At 37.9% G+C, this 17,437-nt stretch overlaps 1 protein-coding gene across 26 annotated transcripts in view; it reads right to left on the reverse strand.

The window, feature by feature from the left end:
* Positions 1–17,437, reverse strand: part of DLGAP2 (DLG associated protein 2) — a 448,813-nt gene that overhangs the window by 18,909 nt on the left and 412,467 nt on the right. For all 26 annotated transcript variants that reach the window (XM_050315350.1, XM_050315349.1, XM_050315348.1 and 23 more), the window contains 2 exons: positions 11,818–12,167; positions 853–938 (listed from right to left, as the gene is read on the reverse strand). In XM_050315350.1, coding sequence (XP_050171307.1) covers positions 853–938; positions 11,818–12,167 — 436 coding nt within the window. The remainder of the gene's footprint in view (positions 1–852; positions 939–11,817; positions 12,168–17,437) is intronic.

Here is a 17,437-nt window from a genome sequence, read left to right on the forward strand (position 1 = left end):
AAAAAAAATTTCAAATGTTAAGAATTTTAATTAGATAAAATCTGAAAATCTGCTAATTTAGGACTTTTGAGAATCCTCTAATAAAATAAAAATAGTAGCAGCAAATTTAAGACTGTGAGTTGGGCATTTTTTTGGCTTATAGGGTGCCCATTACAGGTTGATTTTCTACACCAAATAATGACATTTTAACAGCTTTGTGTTAAAAAGTTAGATAGAGAAGCAGGGATTATTTGTGAAATCTTTTCACATCTGAGCCTATTGCCTCAAATTACATCTAGTCAATGATAGCAAAAGGCAATTAGCAACCAGATACTGTCTGACAGCTGCTGTGAAATGAGATAATGGTCTCAGTCCAGCACTTGACAAGCAGTGCCTGCCAGGGATAACCTGTGGGTTAGTAGATGTTCCTGCGGCTTTACAAAACTAGAGGACTTAACAAGTGTGAAAGCTGATTCTAATTTAGGAAAAAGGTACCATGGATTACATCCTAACTGGTACATCTCGTTGTGTGGACAAGGAAAGCCTGGATCAGCATGAGGAGCCCTACTGAAGGAAGACTGTTCCAATATATACCTCCTTGTATTTGTTCTGCCAATAATGAAATTATATTAAGCCACTACTTCAATTTAATACTTTCACTTTCTTTCCTCCAATTAAAAACTGGGAATTTAGCTAAATATGAAGCAACTACTAAGTAATCTCTACAAATTTTACCAAATGACAAGCATGTATATAAATTTGGCTTTGTGAATTATTTAGGGGCAGTGCTTGTCAGATGCTTGTTATTAACTCTGTTTACAAATGTGTGTCGTGTTATAAAAGAGTACAGATTTTTGTACATGCTTGAATTACCGTTTTTCATCTTCCACTTGTATTCCAACAGAGTGGTATTCCCGTAGGCCTCTGCTTTCAGTATCTGAATCAGTTGCTGTTTCCACCTAATTCAACACAAAAGATACATCTGGAGAGTAAGCATCGACAATTTAGCACTATTTCTACACACACTCATTCAAAATTAATTATATATTTAATCTCTTACTGCTAAGAAACACCTAGCACAGTAAAATAGATGCAAATGGTATTCAGCCTAGTATCATTGCTTTGGTGCTCTGCCTTATTAAAGCTTTGCACAAGTACTTCTGTTCTGCTATATAATTCCCTGTTTCAAACGTAAGCAGATGCAATTACACAGTTTGGTGGAATCAGGGAGTAAGCTTGGTCTGGAAGGGCTGTTCTTAGAATGAGGAATCCACAGGATAGCCCCTTTTTATATTATTATAAACCAATCTCATTATACACCTTGATTTACAAAATAAAATAAAATCTCAAGTAGACCCATAAGCTTGCAAGTGATAAAAAGAAATGGTGCAATGAAATTTTATTGACAACTGTATTGACAAATATAAAACCATTAAATGATGTGAGGGATACAGCAGAATGCCCAGTCTCACCTTCCTTAATAACATAGTTCTGAAAATGCTATATCAAGCAAGTAATTTATGCACTTTTTATAGTATTCTCATCTGAAATACACTTACCAAGATATATTCACAGTAATTTTCTTCATGACGGAGACCACATTGCTTTTGCAAATTTCTGTGGCATTTTACATAACACTCCCCACCACCACACCGCCCCCAAGTCTTTGACACAGGCAGAGCGAGTGCTGAAGTATGGAAATTATACTGAATCAAGGGAGAGAGGTAGGAAAAAAACCTTCCAAAACCAACAGAACTGACTTTTCCTTTGAATGATAATTTCACTGTTAAATCAAAAAAATAATATCAGCAACCAGTTTTTCGATATGCACACTCCATGTGTGAATTCACACAAGAAAATCTTTCCTCTTGCAGCAGTCACAGGCACCTCTGGAAAGAGCCTGATGGTCTTTTCAGCTGTCTCTCAGCCACACAGTCCCAATCCCACTAGGTTTCTGAAAGGTTGCAGAGACAGAGAGGAAGGAGGGTGGGAAGTGAGTGTACGTGTGCACCATATTTCTTGAAGAAGCCAGTTGCTGGTAACTTCTCTTGCCATCTTTAAGCAATAGCTCCATATACATTCCCATGGATGGGAATACCAGTAATAAGTACATGTTCATATTTACCTGTGTGTGAGTCTTCGAGGTGTTCATGAAAACAGCAACTGCAAGAACCCTCTAGTAAATGCTAATGGCATGCTTGAACTATAAGGCACAGTTTTGCCAAAATCTCAGGCTATCAGTGTGGCAACTGTCAGGGCAAGACACATTTCCCAGCAATTCCATTTTTTCTGCATAAGGTCTAGGGGACAGCGCATGCTGCCATCTGTTTCCACCTTGGCAGCTGCATGGGAGCTGGCTATATTCACTTGGATGGGCAGTGCATTGAGAGAACTAAAATATCAGATTTGGTAAGAGTTTCCAGGACTTGGTGTTGTCAGTATAAAAAGAAAGATTCCTCTTGACGTTGGTAGTGAAAAAAAGCCTCAATGACAGAAGTAGTATCTTGGAGGAAAAAAAGCAAGAACAACCAACCAAAAAAACAGGCAAGTGGGTTTCCTGGTTAAGATGGATCTTGGCTGCAACACAAATGAAAACCTAAGCTGCTTGGAGGGTCACGCTCCCCTGCAAGAACATTGTTCTAAGTAGAACAGCCATAAGGTCCAGTTTCCTAGCACAAGAGAGATTTCTCAGGAAAGACAGCCTTATTTGTATCGCAGAAGAGCCCAAAAGAGCCTTAGATAACAAGTTCAGGTCTATGTGAAGAACTAGGCACTTCCTTATATCCTTTCAGTGATATGAGGAAAGCTGCATAAAAAACATATTCATAAGAGACAGGCTGTTTTTCATTTCATGAATTAACTGGCCCAAGAATGTGATACTCATGTAGTCTGTTGAGGGGGAGCAGAGAGGCAAGTTACACTTGAAGCTTTGACTACTGTGGTGAGAGCTAAAATATACATGGACATGTTTTGAAGAGTGAAGTCAACTTATTCTGGAAGGGAGAGGGGATGACTGAGAGGGACCTTATCAATGTATATCAGTATCTGAAGGGAGGATGTCAAAAGGACTGAGCCAGGTTCTTCTCATTGATACCAAGCAATAGGACAAGAGGCAATGGGAAAAAACTTATGCACTGGAAGTTCCACCTGAATATGAGGAAGAACTTCTTTCCTGTGTGGGTGACCACACACTGGAACAGACTGGCCAGAGAGGTTGTAGAGTCTCCCTCACTGGGGATACCCCAGGAACCATCTGGACGCAATCCTGTGTAATGTGTTCTAGGATGACCCTGCCTGAGCAGGGAGGTTGGATTAGATCACCCACTGTGGTCCCTGCCAACCTGACCCATTCTGTGATTCTATGATTCCATGTGGTAGTGAATAAAAGCAGATAACACAAAATGCTTAGACTGTGGCTCTTGGGTGTGCCTGTATGAGTGTATGAGAAAGATGATGTCTGAGATGAGGAAACATTTTCTGGAGGAAGCCATTTGATGTTGAATTCATCTGGAGTAATCAGGAAGTTTAAACTGTTGCTAAGAGCTATGGGACTGGGGTTCATTCCCCAAAGCAACCAATCAGACCACCATGTAAGAAATGGTGGGTGTCCCTCAGGTGTCTGTACTGGGACTAGTATTATTTAACATCTTTGACAGTGATATGGACATTGGGATTGAGTGCACCCTGGGCAAGTTTGCTGATGACACCAAGCTGTTGGGTGCAGCTGACATACCAGAGGGAAGGAATGCCATCCAGGCGGACCTGGACAGGCTTGATAGGTGGGCTTATGCAACCTCATGAGGTTCAACAAGGCTAAGGGCAATCCTGAACATGGATACAGGATCAATGAGTGGGTTGAGAGAAGCCCTGAGGAGAAGGACTTGGAGGTACTGTTGGCTGAAAAAGTGAATACAAACTGGCAAAGTGCACTTGCAACCCAGAAGGCCAATGGCATCCTGGGCTGCATCAAAAGAAGTTCTCATAAGACCCCACCTGGAGTGCTGTGCCCAGCTCTGGGGACCTCGACAAAAGGATAGTGACCTGTTTGGAGCTAGTCCAGAGAAGGCCACAAAGATGGTCAGAGGGCTGGAACACCTCTCCTATGAAGACAGGCTGTTCAGCTCAGAGAAGAGAAGGCTCCAGGGACACCAAAGAGCAGCATTCCAGTACCTAAAGGGGCTATAAGAAACCTGGAGAGGGACTTTTCACAGAGACATGTTGTGATAGGATAAGAGGAAATGGCTTTAAACTGAAAGAGGGTAGGTTTAGATAAGTATTTGGAAGAAATTCTTTACTGTGAGGGTGGTGAAGCACTGGAACAGATTGCTAAGAGAAGTTGTGGATGCTTCATCCCTGTTCAAGGCCAAGTTGGTTGGGGCCCTGAGCTACGTGGTATAGTGGAAACTGTCCCTCCCAGTGGCAGGGCAGTTGGAACTAGATGATCTTTCAGGTCACTTCCAACCCAAACCATTCTATGATTCTATTGTATTTTATCTTTCTATTGGACTGGGTCTAAAGGAAAGGACCAGCATTATTACTTCCACTTGTAGGGTTGTTGATTAAGATCTTTAAACTTATTTGAATGAACTGCAATGCCAGATGATGTTGTCAGTGATGTAGGCACAGGGTCCACGGAATTACAAGCCTTAAGGTTTGACAAGGGAAAAGAGGTTTATGGGTGGCCAGGCTGAATAAGCTGAGGAGATGGGGACACAGGATTTATCAGGGCATCCTGCTCACTCACATGGCTCCACATGGAAGGACAGGACATTGTGTGCCAGTTCAGAACTGAGACAAAGCCAGACAGATGAAGCCAAGCTGACATCTCCTCACATGTCCAGTCTTTGCCTTCAGTTCCTTCTAAAGTGCTACACTTCCTTCATAGAGTGATATGCTTAGGATGACCATTTCTACATACTGTGCTCCTTGGAACCTACTAAGTGAATCCTGGGGGATGAGGTGAAGGTCAGATTTCTGAACAGAGCAATAGCCTAAGGAAGGTCAACTATATCTACTCGTGGGGCTAACATAGGGCTGGTAACACTCTGGAGGTGAGAAATGGCCAATTGACAGAGAATAAACTTGTGCTTTCCACAGGGATGTCTGAGCAGCTCAGACATAGTGCTGTTGGAAACACAATGGTCTAAAGATACAAACAAAGAAAGGTCCCTATGGAGAACATCAGTTTGTCCAATTGATGTTGTTGGAACAAAGTAGGCAGACTTGCAACACAACATCTTCCGTGTTACATATCGAAAGTGTATATGGTTTTGCCAGCTACATTGTTTGGGTTAGTAGTAAATAGCCTGTCTTCTTTTGGACTCTGCTTTTGATGTGTGGAGGAAGATTTACCTTTCATATTTTGGATGGGTTGGTGTCTTTCCATTGATGCAACATATTGAGAAAAAAATCTTTTCATCTATCTGATTTCAAGTGCTTTCTTACTGGCATTTCATGTAGAGATATAATCCTGAATAATTTACAATATGCAAGTGACACCTAGAATTAGAACTATAAATGAAGTAATACACTCTAAAATTTTATTCAAAACAAAATTATCAAAAAAATGATGGTCCAGGTATCAAAACAAGAATTATATTATTTACCTCGAGATATAAACCCTTTCCAAATTATCCTTCCCTCCAGTTTGCCAGAACTGACACTAACTAAATGACCTGATGATTGCCTTGATATTTTAATGCTTTCATTTTCTCACTGCACCTTGTAACAGCAGGGGAATGCCAATTTTTGTGTGTGTGTGTGCAATCTAGGATTGCAAATATTGTAACAACCAACAAAATGGAAAATGGAAGCAAATACCAACAAAAGTAAAAGCAGGAAATAAGACAATAATTTACAGTCATAAAGAAAAAAAATGAACAAATAAACTGCATTTCTGAATGACAGATATTATAAAGACTGCTGCTAGAAAACAGCAGGAAACCCTGTAATCAGATTGGCCAGACTAGATTCAAATGAGCAGAGGAGAAAAAGTAATACATGTGGCTTGATTGTGTGGCTATTGAAACTCAAGTAAGTCTTAATAAATCTGTTGTTATTCTCCTTGATTCATTATTGTTTTAATACATGCATGGGTTCTAAAAGCCTTAATATTTGCAAATTGGTCCAAACTTAGCAAAGCAAAATAATGTGAAAAATTATATCTCTATGTGATTGTGAGGGAGTGTCCCATAGAAGAGGAGAGAAAAAAATAGCCAGTCACTGACCAAAAGCAGAAGAAATTACTTGATCTAATACAGTACATCATCTTCCTCTCTCATTGCAAACAAAGACCTAAAGTTCTTTAAAGATCTGCATTTTTTCCCCTGAAAAATGTTGTCTTATGGGGTTATGTCCACAAGGCTTATAATATTAATATCATATGTAATGGAGCATTTTGAGATTATTTCTCTTATTGATGATAAGAGATTGTAGGTCCCGTCCAGCCTGGATATTCTCTGATTCCATGATTCTGTTCTTACCTTTCACAAAGACATAACACTCCCCTCCATGTTCTTTTCTGCTGCCACAAGGAGTAGACAATACTATTAATCCTCTGTGATCAGTCACTGCTGTCTGATCCAGCTCAAAATTTGAAAACTAATTATCAGATACTGGCACTGCCTTGGTAATAAATGATCTACAAGTAAATTATACAAACACACACAAAATTATTTGAATAAATGCAAATCACTATTGTAAATAACTTTCTTGTTATAATCAATCTTAGTTTGTTCAAAGGCACTCATTCTAGAAAAGGGTGTGTGAACTAAATTATTCCTTACAAGTATTTACTATGCTTTTTTAGCTGATAACTTTAACTATTTAAAACCAACCTTTCTTTCTGTATTATAGCATTATTCTGCTCTTAAACACAAGCACTTAAACATAGACACTGCAACATAATATTGCAGTGTCCTAAAAATTCCAGTCTAAGCTTCTATACATACTGTCTCTAAGGGAGACTTGAATCTAATATATTCAATGTGTAAGAAAACAGATTTTAACCTGGTGACTTTCACTTCTCTCTCATAAACATCAGTCCACATTGTCTCTCTCTATGTGACTTCACTGCCCTCAATGGGTTTTCACTGATGTAACCAATTTATTCTATTATTAGAATTTAATAAACAATCTCTGATGATGTACAGGAAGGAAATAATTCACCCTTCCTCTCTTGCATAGGCTTCTCAGCAATAACAACAGTAAAAAAAGGTAGAAAACACTACATTTGACACTAGATCAAGTACATGTAATTGTGAATTCAGATAATCATTCTTAGGTACAGGGAAATCTCACTTGTATGCAGTGACTTCAAAGTAGGGGAAATACTTAAAATAAAACTACAGTCCTCACTGTTACTGCTTTCTTTAAGTGATTGAATACTTTTATCAGACAAAAAAGGTATACTCTTTCAAAATAATTTTTAGAAATCCACTAAAATAAACCTACACTTTCATGCTTGAGAGATGTTTTTGTGCCTCACCACAGAGTTCCATTTTGCTGCTCCACTACTTCCCAACAGAACATCTGGACTACTCAAATACACGACGTGGCACAGCAAGTGCTAATTACCTCAAGAATATCATACAACAGGTTGAAAACTTTCTCTGGTCTTTTAATAAATACCTTTTTTGCTAACAATACAAGCCAGAGTTTAGAAATGAGATGCATGTCAAACTAAAATGAGATTGTAGCAAGAAATTAATGCACAGAGTAGAGGTTGCTCATAACTTTTTCAGTGCAATTAATGCTAAGTAGCAAATTGCTCTGAACCAACAAATATTCACTGACTTCTCCAGGCCAAGGACTTCACACACTTCTCTCACAAAAGCAGAGTCTGACAGTCATTTTAGGAGGAGAATGAACACCACTTATTTCTAAGACTTTGGATCATTTATGATCCAAAGACCAGGGTCATCAATGAGAATATTTCTTTTGATGGATATGCATACACTGAAATAGAGCACTGAGAAGGATGTTATAACTAAACAGAAAATAAACAAAGAAAATGCAGATGCTCATCTGAGTACCTGTGATACGGGGGTAAAAAATGCTTTGTGTTAAAGGGAAATTCTTTAGTTTGAGACTTAAGAATATTGTGAGTTTTTACCATGTGACATGAATAATGTTACTAAATATATATATAAGTATTGTCCAGAAGATCCCCTTTTGGCACAAAAAAATTCAGCTGGCGAATTATTGCACTAATCCTCCTGGATACAGCCTTTGATTTATAAGAATTATTTGTTTAATGTAGATTCTGGAGATTATTAAAAAACCACTAGGTATTTCAAAGCGTCATCTCCTGATGATAAATGAAGATGACAGAGTCCATCTCTACACTACAAATAGTGCTTGTCTCCAAAAATACCACCATGAATCAGCCTTCACACCTAGAACATTAATTTCCATCTCATTCATTTCTGGGGTTTCTGTTCATTTTGAGAAGCCTTTATGTCTTTTAAGTAGAGAATGTATGTTTCAGAAGTCTGACAGAAGGCTGTATGTTTAGAAATACTTGAAATAAATAAGGAGTAATTTCTTGACATGTTTTCTCATATATTTCACATTTCAAATGCTATTAATATGAAATAGTTTATAACTAGAGCAGATTTTGAATGTTAATCATTAGCATATATATCAGGGTGGGCAAAAGACTAAAGAAAATCCTGGAAAATGTCTTAGCAACAAGCTTGTTCTGACATAGAAGTTATTTTACTCTTGACAATCTCTACTTTCCATTTTAATTCAAATACTTTGATTAGTCTTTTGCTGTTATGATAGAAGACAGATATGAAATTTATTGCTACTAATGTTACAAGAGTTTTATTCTTTATATTTATATATTTTCTTAATATTGTTAAATTTTTAATCTCAAAATCAGCATTTTGCAATTCATTTGAGTATAGAAATCAACATTTTTTTCCCAGTGCCTACTGACATGTCTGACAATATTCCTTTTGATTTAAATATGGTAATAAAAAATAAAAACAAAACCAAAACTAAAAAAATCCCCAAAAGCCACCAGCTGGAAAAGCTTTGTTTCTGAAGCTTTCTTTTTTTCCCCTCAAAATTCCCGTCTGGGATAGGACTAACATACTGTCAGATGGGCTACTGTATTTGTGCTGTTCTCTGTCTCTGCAGACAGGGTGCTACTGATCTTCGTACCAAGTCCAGTGCTTCCCTAGGAGCTTGGGCTCTCTGTGCATGTGAATACCAATCCTATTGGCACGTGTCTAAATATGCCAGGACTATCTAAAGGGACTTCTATTCACTATATGTACACAAATCATATATACCAAAGACATACCAAAGACATGGGAACCCTAGGCTGGGTCCAGAGTATTTCTACATGCACCAGCATTGCTGGTCACTGTGTATCTTTGTGCATCTCTGCTCATGTATGAAGCTCCGTTGGCAAGCATTCTCACATCAACGTGTTAAACGAATGGAATATTAAAAAATGCACAAATTAACCATCCTGATAGCAAATTAAGTAATGCAAATAAATGCAAATTCAATGCATTACCCTGGCATGGAATGCAAATGAGAAAACAAGTCATTTAGTCAATCAAGGAAATATGCAAATAAAAAACATCCTTTTCCAAGGTACTTTGATGCAGAAGTCTAAAAGAAATTAAATACTTCAAGTGTATTTTGAGTGCATAAATTACTATTTTGTAGTTTGCAATAAGAATGTTCTACCCTGTGTTTTCATTCCATACCAACCTGGCAATAGTAATACAACAAAATGCATTTCCTATTTAAAAATACTGCAGAAATGTATTTTTTTTTCACTAATGTGAAGCTTGAAACTTACTGCTGAAAAAAATTCTAAACAACCAGAATGTGTTCTCATGCTACTGTTGCAAATATAACCTTATCTAATGCCAAGTGGTACAACCAAGCAGCTTGTACTTCTCAAAAGATAACAAATAGCTTGTCCTTCTAAGACCTACTATTGCAAACAGTATTTATCTTTCTTTTCCCATGTCTTTTCCCACCTGAGGACCACCACTACAGGCCAAGTGTTAGATGACAAGTTGCTATGGAAGATCCGCTGCCTTCCTGCAAATCATTACACAGGTGTTTTTGTGGACTATAAGCACATATTATTAAACAGAGCACATATAAAGAAGGGTCAGAGCCCAGTGAAAAGTACTGCAGGTCATCACCTGCAGTAATAAACAAGATCAAGTGATGTAATCAAAGTTCCAGAATTAATTGCTGGAATATCAGGAGCGACCAAATCAAGACACCAACATTGATAAACACCATTGTGCACAGCTGTTGTTAAGGAGGGATAAGAACAACACTAGATACTATTTATTTCTGAAGAATAAGCTTCAGATTAGGGGCTAAAAGGTAGCAAAGATTACTTGCTGCTCCTTTGAGGTTTTCCATGTTATTTGCTAAGCCCCTTCTCTGAACAATTCAGGATATACAAAGTACTTTGTAAAACATTTGAATCCACCTGAATATTTTACCATTGTTGTTACACTGCATTCTACTCTTCTGCATCTGAAAAATCAGAAGGAAATGCTTCTGTGTTGAGAAATGGACAAACAGGTTGCTGTCAAAGCTGATTCCTTCCCATTAGTCTAATACATTATGGAACAGCAAAATTATACCACACTAAAATGTTAACCTGTGAAGTTCAATCAGTAGCTGTGACATCCTTAACCCAAACAGCTTTCTCTGACTATACTGTGAAATTAATGGAAATAGAATTATTACTTTTTAAAGAAAATAATATACTTCCATGTAAATTTTTGTATATTTCTAATACACGGTCACTCACTGGGCTTTTTTTCACATGGGTTATTACCTTCTCACGATCTATGTTGCTGTCACCGCAACACCTATAACTGTGACAAAGTAAATGGCATTTTGTCTATAGCCGATCTAGCAAAAGTATATATTTTTAAGCATAGATGTGAACCCCAGTGATATAAAGGGAAATATTCATCAAAACAGGAGCTTAAATTTTCCTCTGCTTCTGTCTCAAAGGACTTCACATTCTTTGCAAGTTCAGCTTTCTGATTTTTATTACTACTTGGTATGTTCTAGAGATTTAAACAAATGACTATTGCTAGCTATCTAGTACTTTTCATTTAGTAGAAGGAATAGCAATCAAAATTTGCATTTGGAATTGTCTTATTTCATTTGCCTGAAACAACAGAACTTGACTGAGCTTTCCACAGTCTGACACATATTTTTTCAGGTGAAATAAATATTGTGGGGTTTGATGGACAAATGGAAGAATGTTCTAAGACTGTGTTTATTAATGTAATTTCATTACTTGCCATCTGTAAATATGCTGTATCTACACCACCACATTTCTTTCTCTTCCTTGGTACAAGGATCCTTCCAGCACAACTACAAGTAAAGGCAGGGGGGCTCTTTTTAGGCAGAGTAATTGAAGATCGAGTGGCATTACACATTTTCCAAAGTCAAAAGAGAAAGATAATGGAAAAAATACAGTCGAGCATTTTGAAGCTGGCTTAGTTCTATAAAAACGACTGTGAATTCATAGAGAGAAGGAGATGAACATGCTGTTCACCTGTAGCACTGCAGTATAATTTTCATATCAAGTGTTAATGACAGGTAACCTCCCTAGAGATTTATTCATTCATTTTCTTCCAAGGTACAGTGTATTAGCCAAAGACTTTTCTGCACAGCCATGCTGCCATGATGTGAATTACAATTAACACTAAGCAGCCAGGGGGTTGTTTGTTAGATTATTAGAGCCAGTGAAGCTGAATGACTCATTCTCTGCTATTTACAGACAGAAGACAAGAAATTCATCACAGACAGACGTTAATGATAGGCTACCTGAATCCCTATAGAGGAACGTCGACTCTTAAGAAACTCCTCTGCTTTTGTCACTAAAATGGCCTTGTCGCTGGTCCGTATGGAGGTGCTCTGGCCCTCGGACGCGTGGCGCTGTGCGGCCGCAGTCTCCAAGGCGAGATTCATGGCCTTGTTACTGTCCAAACTGTCGGTGGAGTTGTACATCCCTCGCCCGTCCTGCGGCCACGGGGATATCCTCTGAGTCCTGCTGTCGTGATATGCATCCTGGGTGGATTCTGTGCTGCTCTGTGCCGTGACTGAGATCAGTGGCTTGGAAGTGGTACGAGGGGGTACCGGTGGTGGTGTTTTTTTATAACTTGTATAAGTTACAGCTATGGAAAGAATTAAAAGAAAAAAAAGAGATAAAAATAAAATAAGAGAAAAAAAAGAAAGAGAGAAACCAAGATTAATCTGATGGAAACTTCACAACAGAAATCACCTTAAGATTATGCTACTAAAAAATTATGATGGGGCAACACAGAGCTTTTTGTGAACCTCACTATTAGCTGAAAGTGTCTCTCAGAGTCAGATGGGTATCCACAGAAACATTTTATTTCAACTTGTAAGGAAGGAGTAAATGGGAGACCCAGATTACAGTGAAGATGAAAGAGTTAGTGAGGATATGTGTGTTAAGATTTGTGCTGGGTAGGTACACACTGGGGCTTCTGAGGTTGTAACCCACATGGGATAAAACTCATAAGAGGAAATTTTTTTTCCTCTTCTTATCATCTGAACTGTGAGCTCTGTATGGATAAGTGTATTAAGAAAGTAGCATCACTGTACTGGAAAAAAATAGTATTCAGTAATTTCTTTATGGTACACCACACTTTACCTTTTAAAATGCTTCCAGGTGCACTGGTTGGAATTAGGCAAGGTTGGCTACTGACTTGTGTAAGAAGCATATATTTTTAAAATATCCACAATACAGTTAATAAAAGGAAATTCAAGGCATGTAAAAAACATTATAATGTATGCAAAGCTACTAAGACTTTGATGAGCAAAGCAGTAGCGAGGCTGGTTTAACACAGATTCTGTCTTGCAGCACAGGGCTCAATCAAACATCCAAGAAAGCTCTACAGATGCAGAACTGTGCCAATATTGCTTCCTTACAAAATTTTAGAAATTTCATAGAGATTAATATGTAGTCATTAATATAATAGCTGAATTTTCCAATTGGCTAAGCCCACTATACTTTTCTGGTACTAATAAGAACATTTCTGTAATGGAAGAGTGTTTTTCACAAAGCACATATAATCATAACTCATAAAATCAGCAACTGATAAAAAAATGCATAGTGACATGTCTGCCTGTGTTCCTGAATGGAGAAGCCAAGTCCAATTAACTTATTGTATAGTTACAAGAAGATGAAGTAAATTTTTATGTTTTCCCAGGCCATTTTGTGATTCTATAATTCTGTGATATTGACAATGCTGAAATAACATGATATATACATGCAGAGTGACTATATGACTTAAGGAAAAAGTTTGCCTTTTTCTGGTGTTACTAAATGCATTGACATTGCAAGAGTGACTCAGGTAACTTTGGAATTGGGATTACTTGAGCCCAAAAAGGATTCTAGAAGAGTTGCTCTTGCTCTTCTCATTACATAAAGATGGGCTGATGAATGATGAAGTCAGCCTCTCCAGTTGTGCTTTTTGATATAAGGCTACGTGGCAGCTTTCTCGAGTGAAGAGAGCAGCTTAGGAATTTATTAACACCTGGGAACTGCTAAGCCTGTATCACCAGGCTAGCATATGTGAAAAGTGAGCCTGGAGAAAACAACTCTTAAATATTGATTCTTGATAATCATAAATAAAAGGGTGATCATATATAAAAGAGAGCAAAGCAGAGCTAGGAAGCAAAAACCTTCATTTAAAGAACACTTTGAATTGCTACTGATGTTGCCCAATTCTGGTAAAGCTTTAAAGAGTCTTGCTCTGAGCTAAATTGCTCTAACAGAGTGAAACACGTAAAACTTGTGAAGCATGCTCTTCAGATTCTAAAACTGGGCTTCTTTTGAAGTGTCATTTTGTTGTCCTGTCACCCATCTTATCTTCTGTCACTTTTGTAACAGCAGTTAAGAAGGAAGAAAACCTGAATATTTTTTAGATGTGTTGGGGAATACAGAAAGTTAACAGAAGAACGGAGAGGCTGTAAAGCTTGGAAATTAAGATAGTGTCTAATGAGCTCAAGCAGTGGCTCTAGGGAATTTTTCCAGTAAGACAGTGGCCATAATGCTGCTCCCTCACCTTCTCCCTGCAAATGTAGATGCAAGTGACCAAAGTGCTGGGAAAAATTAGAAACAGAGATAATGGGGTGAAATAGGGTGAGTGATATCCAGCACAAGAAGCCAATTTTACCTATAACATAAGACAGGTTATCACTGTTGTAACGACTTTACTGTTTTTTACTGTCTGTCTGCATGCAAAAGAATAGCAGTGAATAATGAAACATATGGTAAATGTGATAATGAAACATCACAAGCAAGTATATCCCTGCTACTTGGGCAGCAGATCACTTCTCTGTCTAATGAATATAAATGTTAAACTTCTGTTGCAACCCTTCATAGCTAACTTAATCTTCATTTACATTTCTAAAAAAGAAATTCTCCTTGTGGCGAAACCAAACCCACTTGCTTCCCACCCCCTCCCTTCCCCCCTCCCCCCTCGGATTGAATATTTTATTCTAGAAATTTCTGATTCTTTCAGTGTGGTGACATGTTTAAAGCCATCAAGTATTAGAGAAACTGCAATATTCTGGCAAGTATTTGATTGTGAACACTAAACAGGACTTAAAAATCCCAACGAGTAGAAGAAATCAGGAGAAACACTGGAAGCTTGTGAGAAACTGGCTACATATTTACAGTAAAATACAGCAGGAAGAAATCCGATTAATTTGTAAGCTATAGTCACAGAGATCAAATACTGAGCAGGGAATAAAAAAATCCATCTCTACACAGTTAACGAGTTCATATCTGGAACAACAGTTTCAGAGACACAGAAATCTGGGACTAACTGGAGACTAACAAAATCAGGTGGAGACATGCGTTTGTGAGGCAAATCTTGCCACCAAATTCTATTTACCTTAATCACTTAAGTGGTTCTAGTAAAGTAAATGGGATAACTTAGGTGAATAATGTGACTAAGACTTGTCTCAGACAAACTTGTTGTATGTTGCTGACTTAAGAGATGACTACGGAATAGATTAGGGGCTTGATAAAGGAGAAAATATCCCAGTAATTCATAGTTTACTGTTCATGCTTGGGTTTAGGTCTCTAATAAATATTGCCTTGAGGTCTGAAGCATGAAATTTTTTGTCACTTTCAAATTGTTTCCATAAATAATTGCATCTGTGAGTATTACAATTATCCACAATAACATGTTTGCTTATTATGCCCAATTCTTGGCCCTGGTACACATTATATATGGGGAGAAACATTTCTTTCTCCTAATAGAAAATGAGTTTTCTTTTTATTTATTACCCCCTTCGTATGCTGGTGGACAGGAGCTCCTGTCAGCTTTGCATCATTTGCTACTTTGTAAATTTTATTTGCCTTAGTAGTTATTAGTTCAAAGCAAGTATATAAAACCTCAATGCTGCTTTGTGTCTTCCCCCTTTTTCAGTTCATCATTCTGCAAACTCCAGAGCTGTGGCAGATTTTGTCATCCCCACAGGGAGGGCTGCCACTGGGTAATGCAGCGCGGGGTATTGAGTCCCGGCTGAGGACAGTGCGCCAGTAATTCCACCCAGGAGTGATGAAAGCTGAACTGGGAACAAGGAGACTTGTATGGAGGATCCTTTTCTTCATTCAGAACAAGCTGGGCGTCAGAGGCACCGTAACAGCGAGGGATGAGACCAAGCATGAGCAGGGGTGTGCAAGAACAGAGCATTAGGAGGGCAGAGCTGCCACAGGATGGTTTCAGACTGATTTAGACTGTGGACTTCAGCAAGCCTGCTCCATGTTCAGACATAGAAAGCATGAATTCTGGATAACCTTCTGTTATTTCTGGTGCTCACAGAAGATGGCCAAAGATTTCTGATGTTTTTTAGTTTTCTGAGTGGTTTTACTGTGCATATCCTGAACACTCCTGATATTTCTCTCCCCAGTTCTGCTGCTGAGCAAACTAAAGTAAAAGCAACAGCCCTCTGTCATGCTGTTTGTAAAACCTATAGCTGCTCTGAAATGCAAAGAAAAAGAAAGTAGATGACACAAGAGGTAAATGTCTTTTTGATGAATAAACACAGAATAAACACAGAAGGGATTATGAAAAAGAAAATAAAATTTGCTTGTAGTTGTATTCAAATGCTAGCTTGATATAGAAAGCAGAATTTATTTTTTGACTATTTTAATAAAGTGGGGAAAATAGTAAGTTAATAAGATACAGCCTATGTCCATCTATTAGCTTATAATAATCAATCAAAAATTATAAAAATGGTAAACTCCAGTTCTAATTCTAACTCATATGAGTATTTCAGGCTTTCATTTGAATCAAATTATTAACTGTTTATGTACTTGCCCCACTTCAACATAAACATGTGCAACTGGTTCCCCTGGATTTTCCTTTAAGGATGTACATTTTTAGAGAAATAGAGAGAAAACAACATGGTTCTGTGCTGCTTCATAGTGGACCAGATTAAACAATGATGCAAACCAGGTATAAATTGTTCAGGAGCAGGTATCAATGCAGCATAACATGTATTAATTCGTTACCCATCAAGAAGAAGTGTAAAATGTCAAATTGGTTTTGTAAGGATTGATATCTTAACTGCCAGATGACCCACACATATACAAGATTGTCTATCAGTGCTGAATTGGACACACAAGTGGCTACAAATGACCTGTTCTGTAAATTACATTCATTCTGCTTATGTGCTGTGTGATGCCAGCCAGGCAGCACCAGTCAGAACCAGTGTCAGGCACTATGGCAATACCACAGAGTAGCCAGGAAGACAATCCCAGCACTGGAGAACTGGCAATTCGGTAGTTTGGACACACACAGTACAAGTCCAAGGAAGATTTCCCAATAACTCATAAGTAACGGAATTTAAAAAAATTTAACTGATATAGCTGGAAGTAGAATATCCCTCTTAATCTACACTGCATTTGTCTAAACTTGCTTAAGGTTACTGTTGATACAGCCATAGAAATAAATCAGTTTCTCTGTCCCATATTTCAGTGCCAACAGAGTTTGTACTAGAAAAAGAATTACTAAAATAATTCTATTTAGATATAACTTCGGGTTAGCAAAAGATATTCGCTGACAGAAGGAGGGATGTGATATATTTGATGAAATAGCAGTGGCTGTAGGTTACATTCAGAACACCTTTCAAAAGGCAGCCTTTTAATAAATCACTGCTGTTGGTCTATTTGCAAGATGGAATCACCTGAGGGGATTTTACAAATCAATATGACCATTAACCACTTAGTCAAAATAACATTATTTAGGCTGAGATCACACAGTTAACTGGATGATGAATTTACATGAAAGCACCATCAATTAAAGGAAATGGTTGTCCCTTATGATACATGGCAGGAGTAAACTGAATTTTCTATTTTGTAAGGAGGCTTATTCAGAAAGAGGATAATTACTCTGCAGGGAGT

This window comes from Myiozetetes cayanensis, unplaced genomic scaffold (assembly GCF_022539395.1).
Source record: "Myiozetetes cayanensis isolate MyiCay16 unplaced genomic scaffold, myiCay2020 scf2-11, whole genome shotgun sequence".
In the NCBI taxonomy this organism is placed as follows: domain Eukaryota; kingdom Metazoa; phylum Chordata; class Aves; order Passeriformes; family Tyrannidae; genus Myiozetetes; species Myiozetetes cayanensis.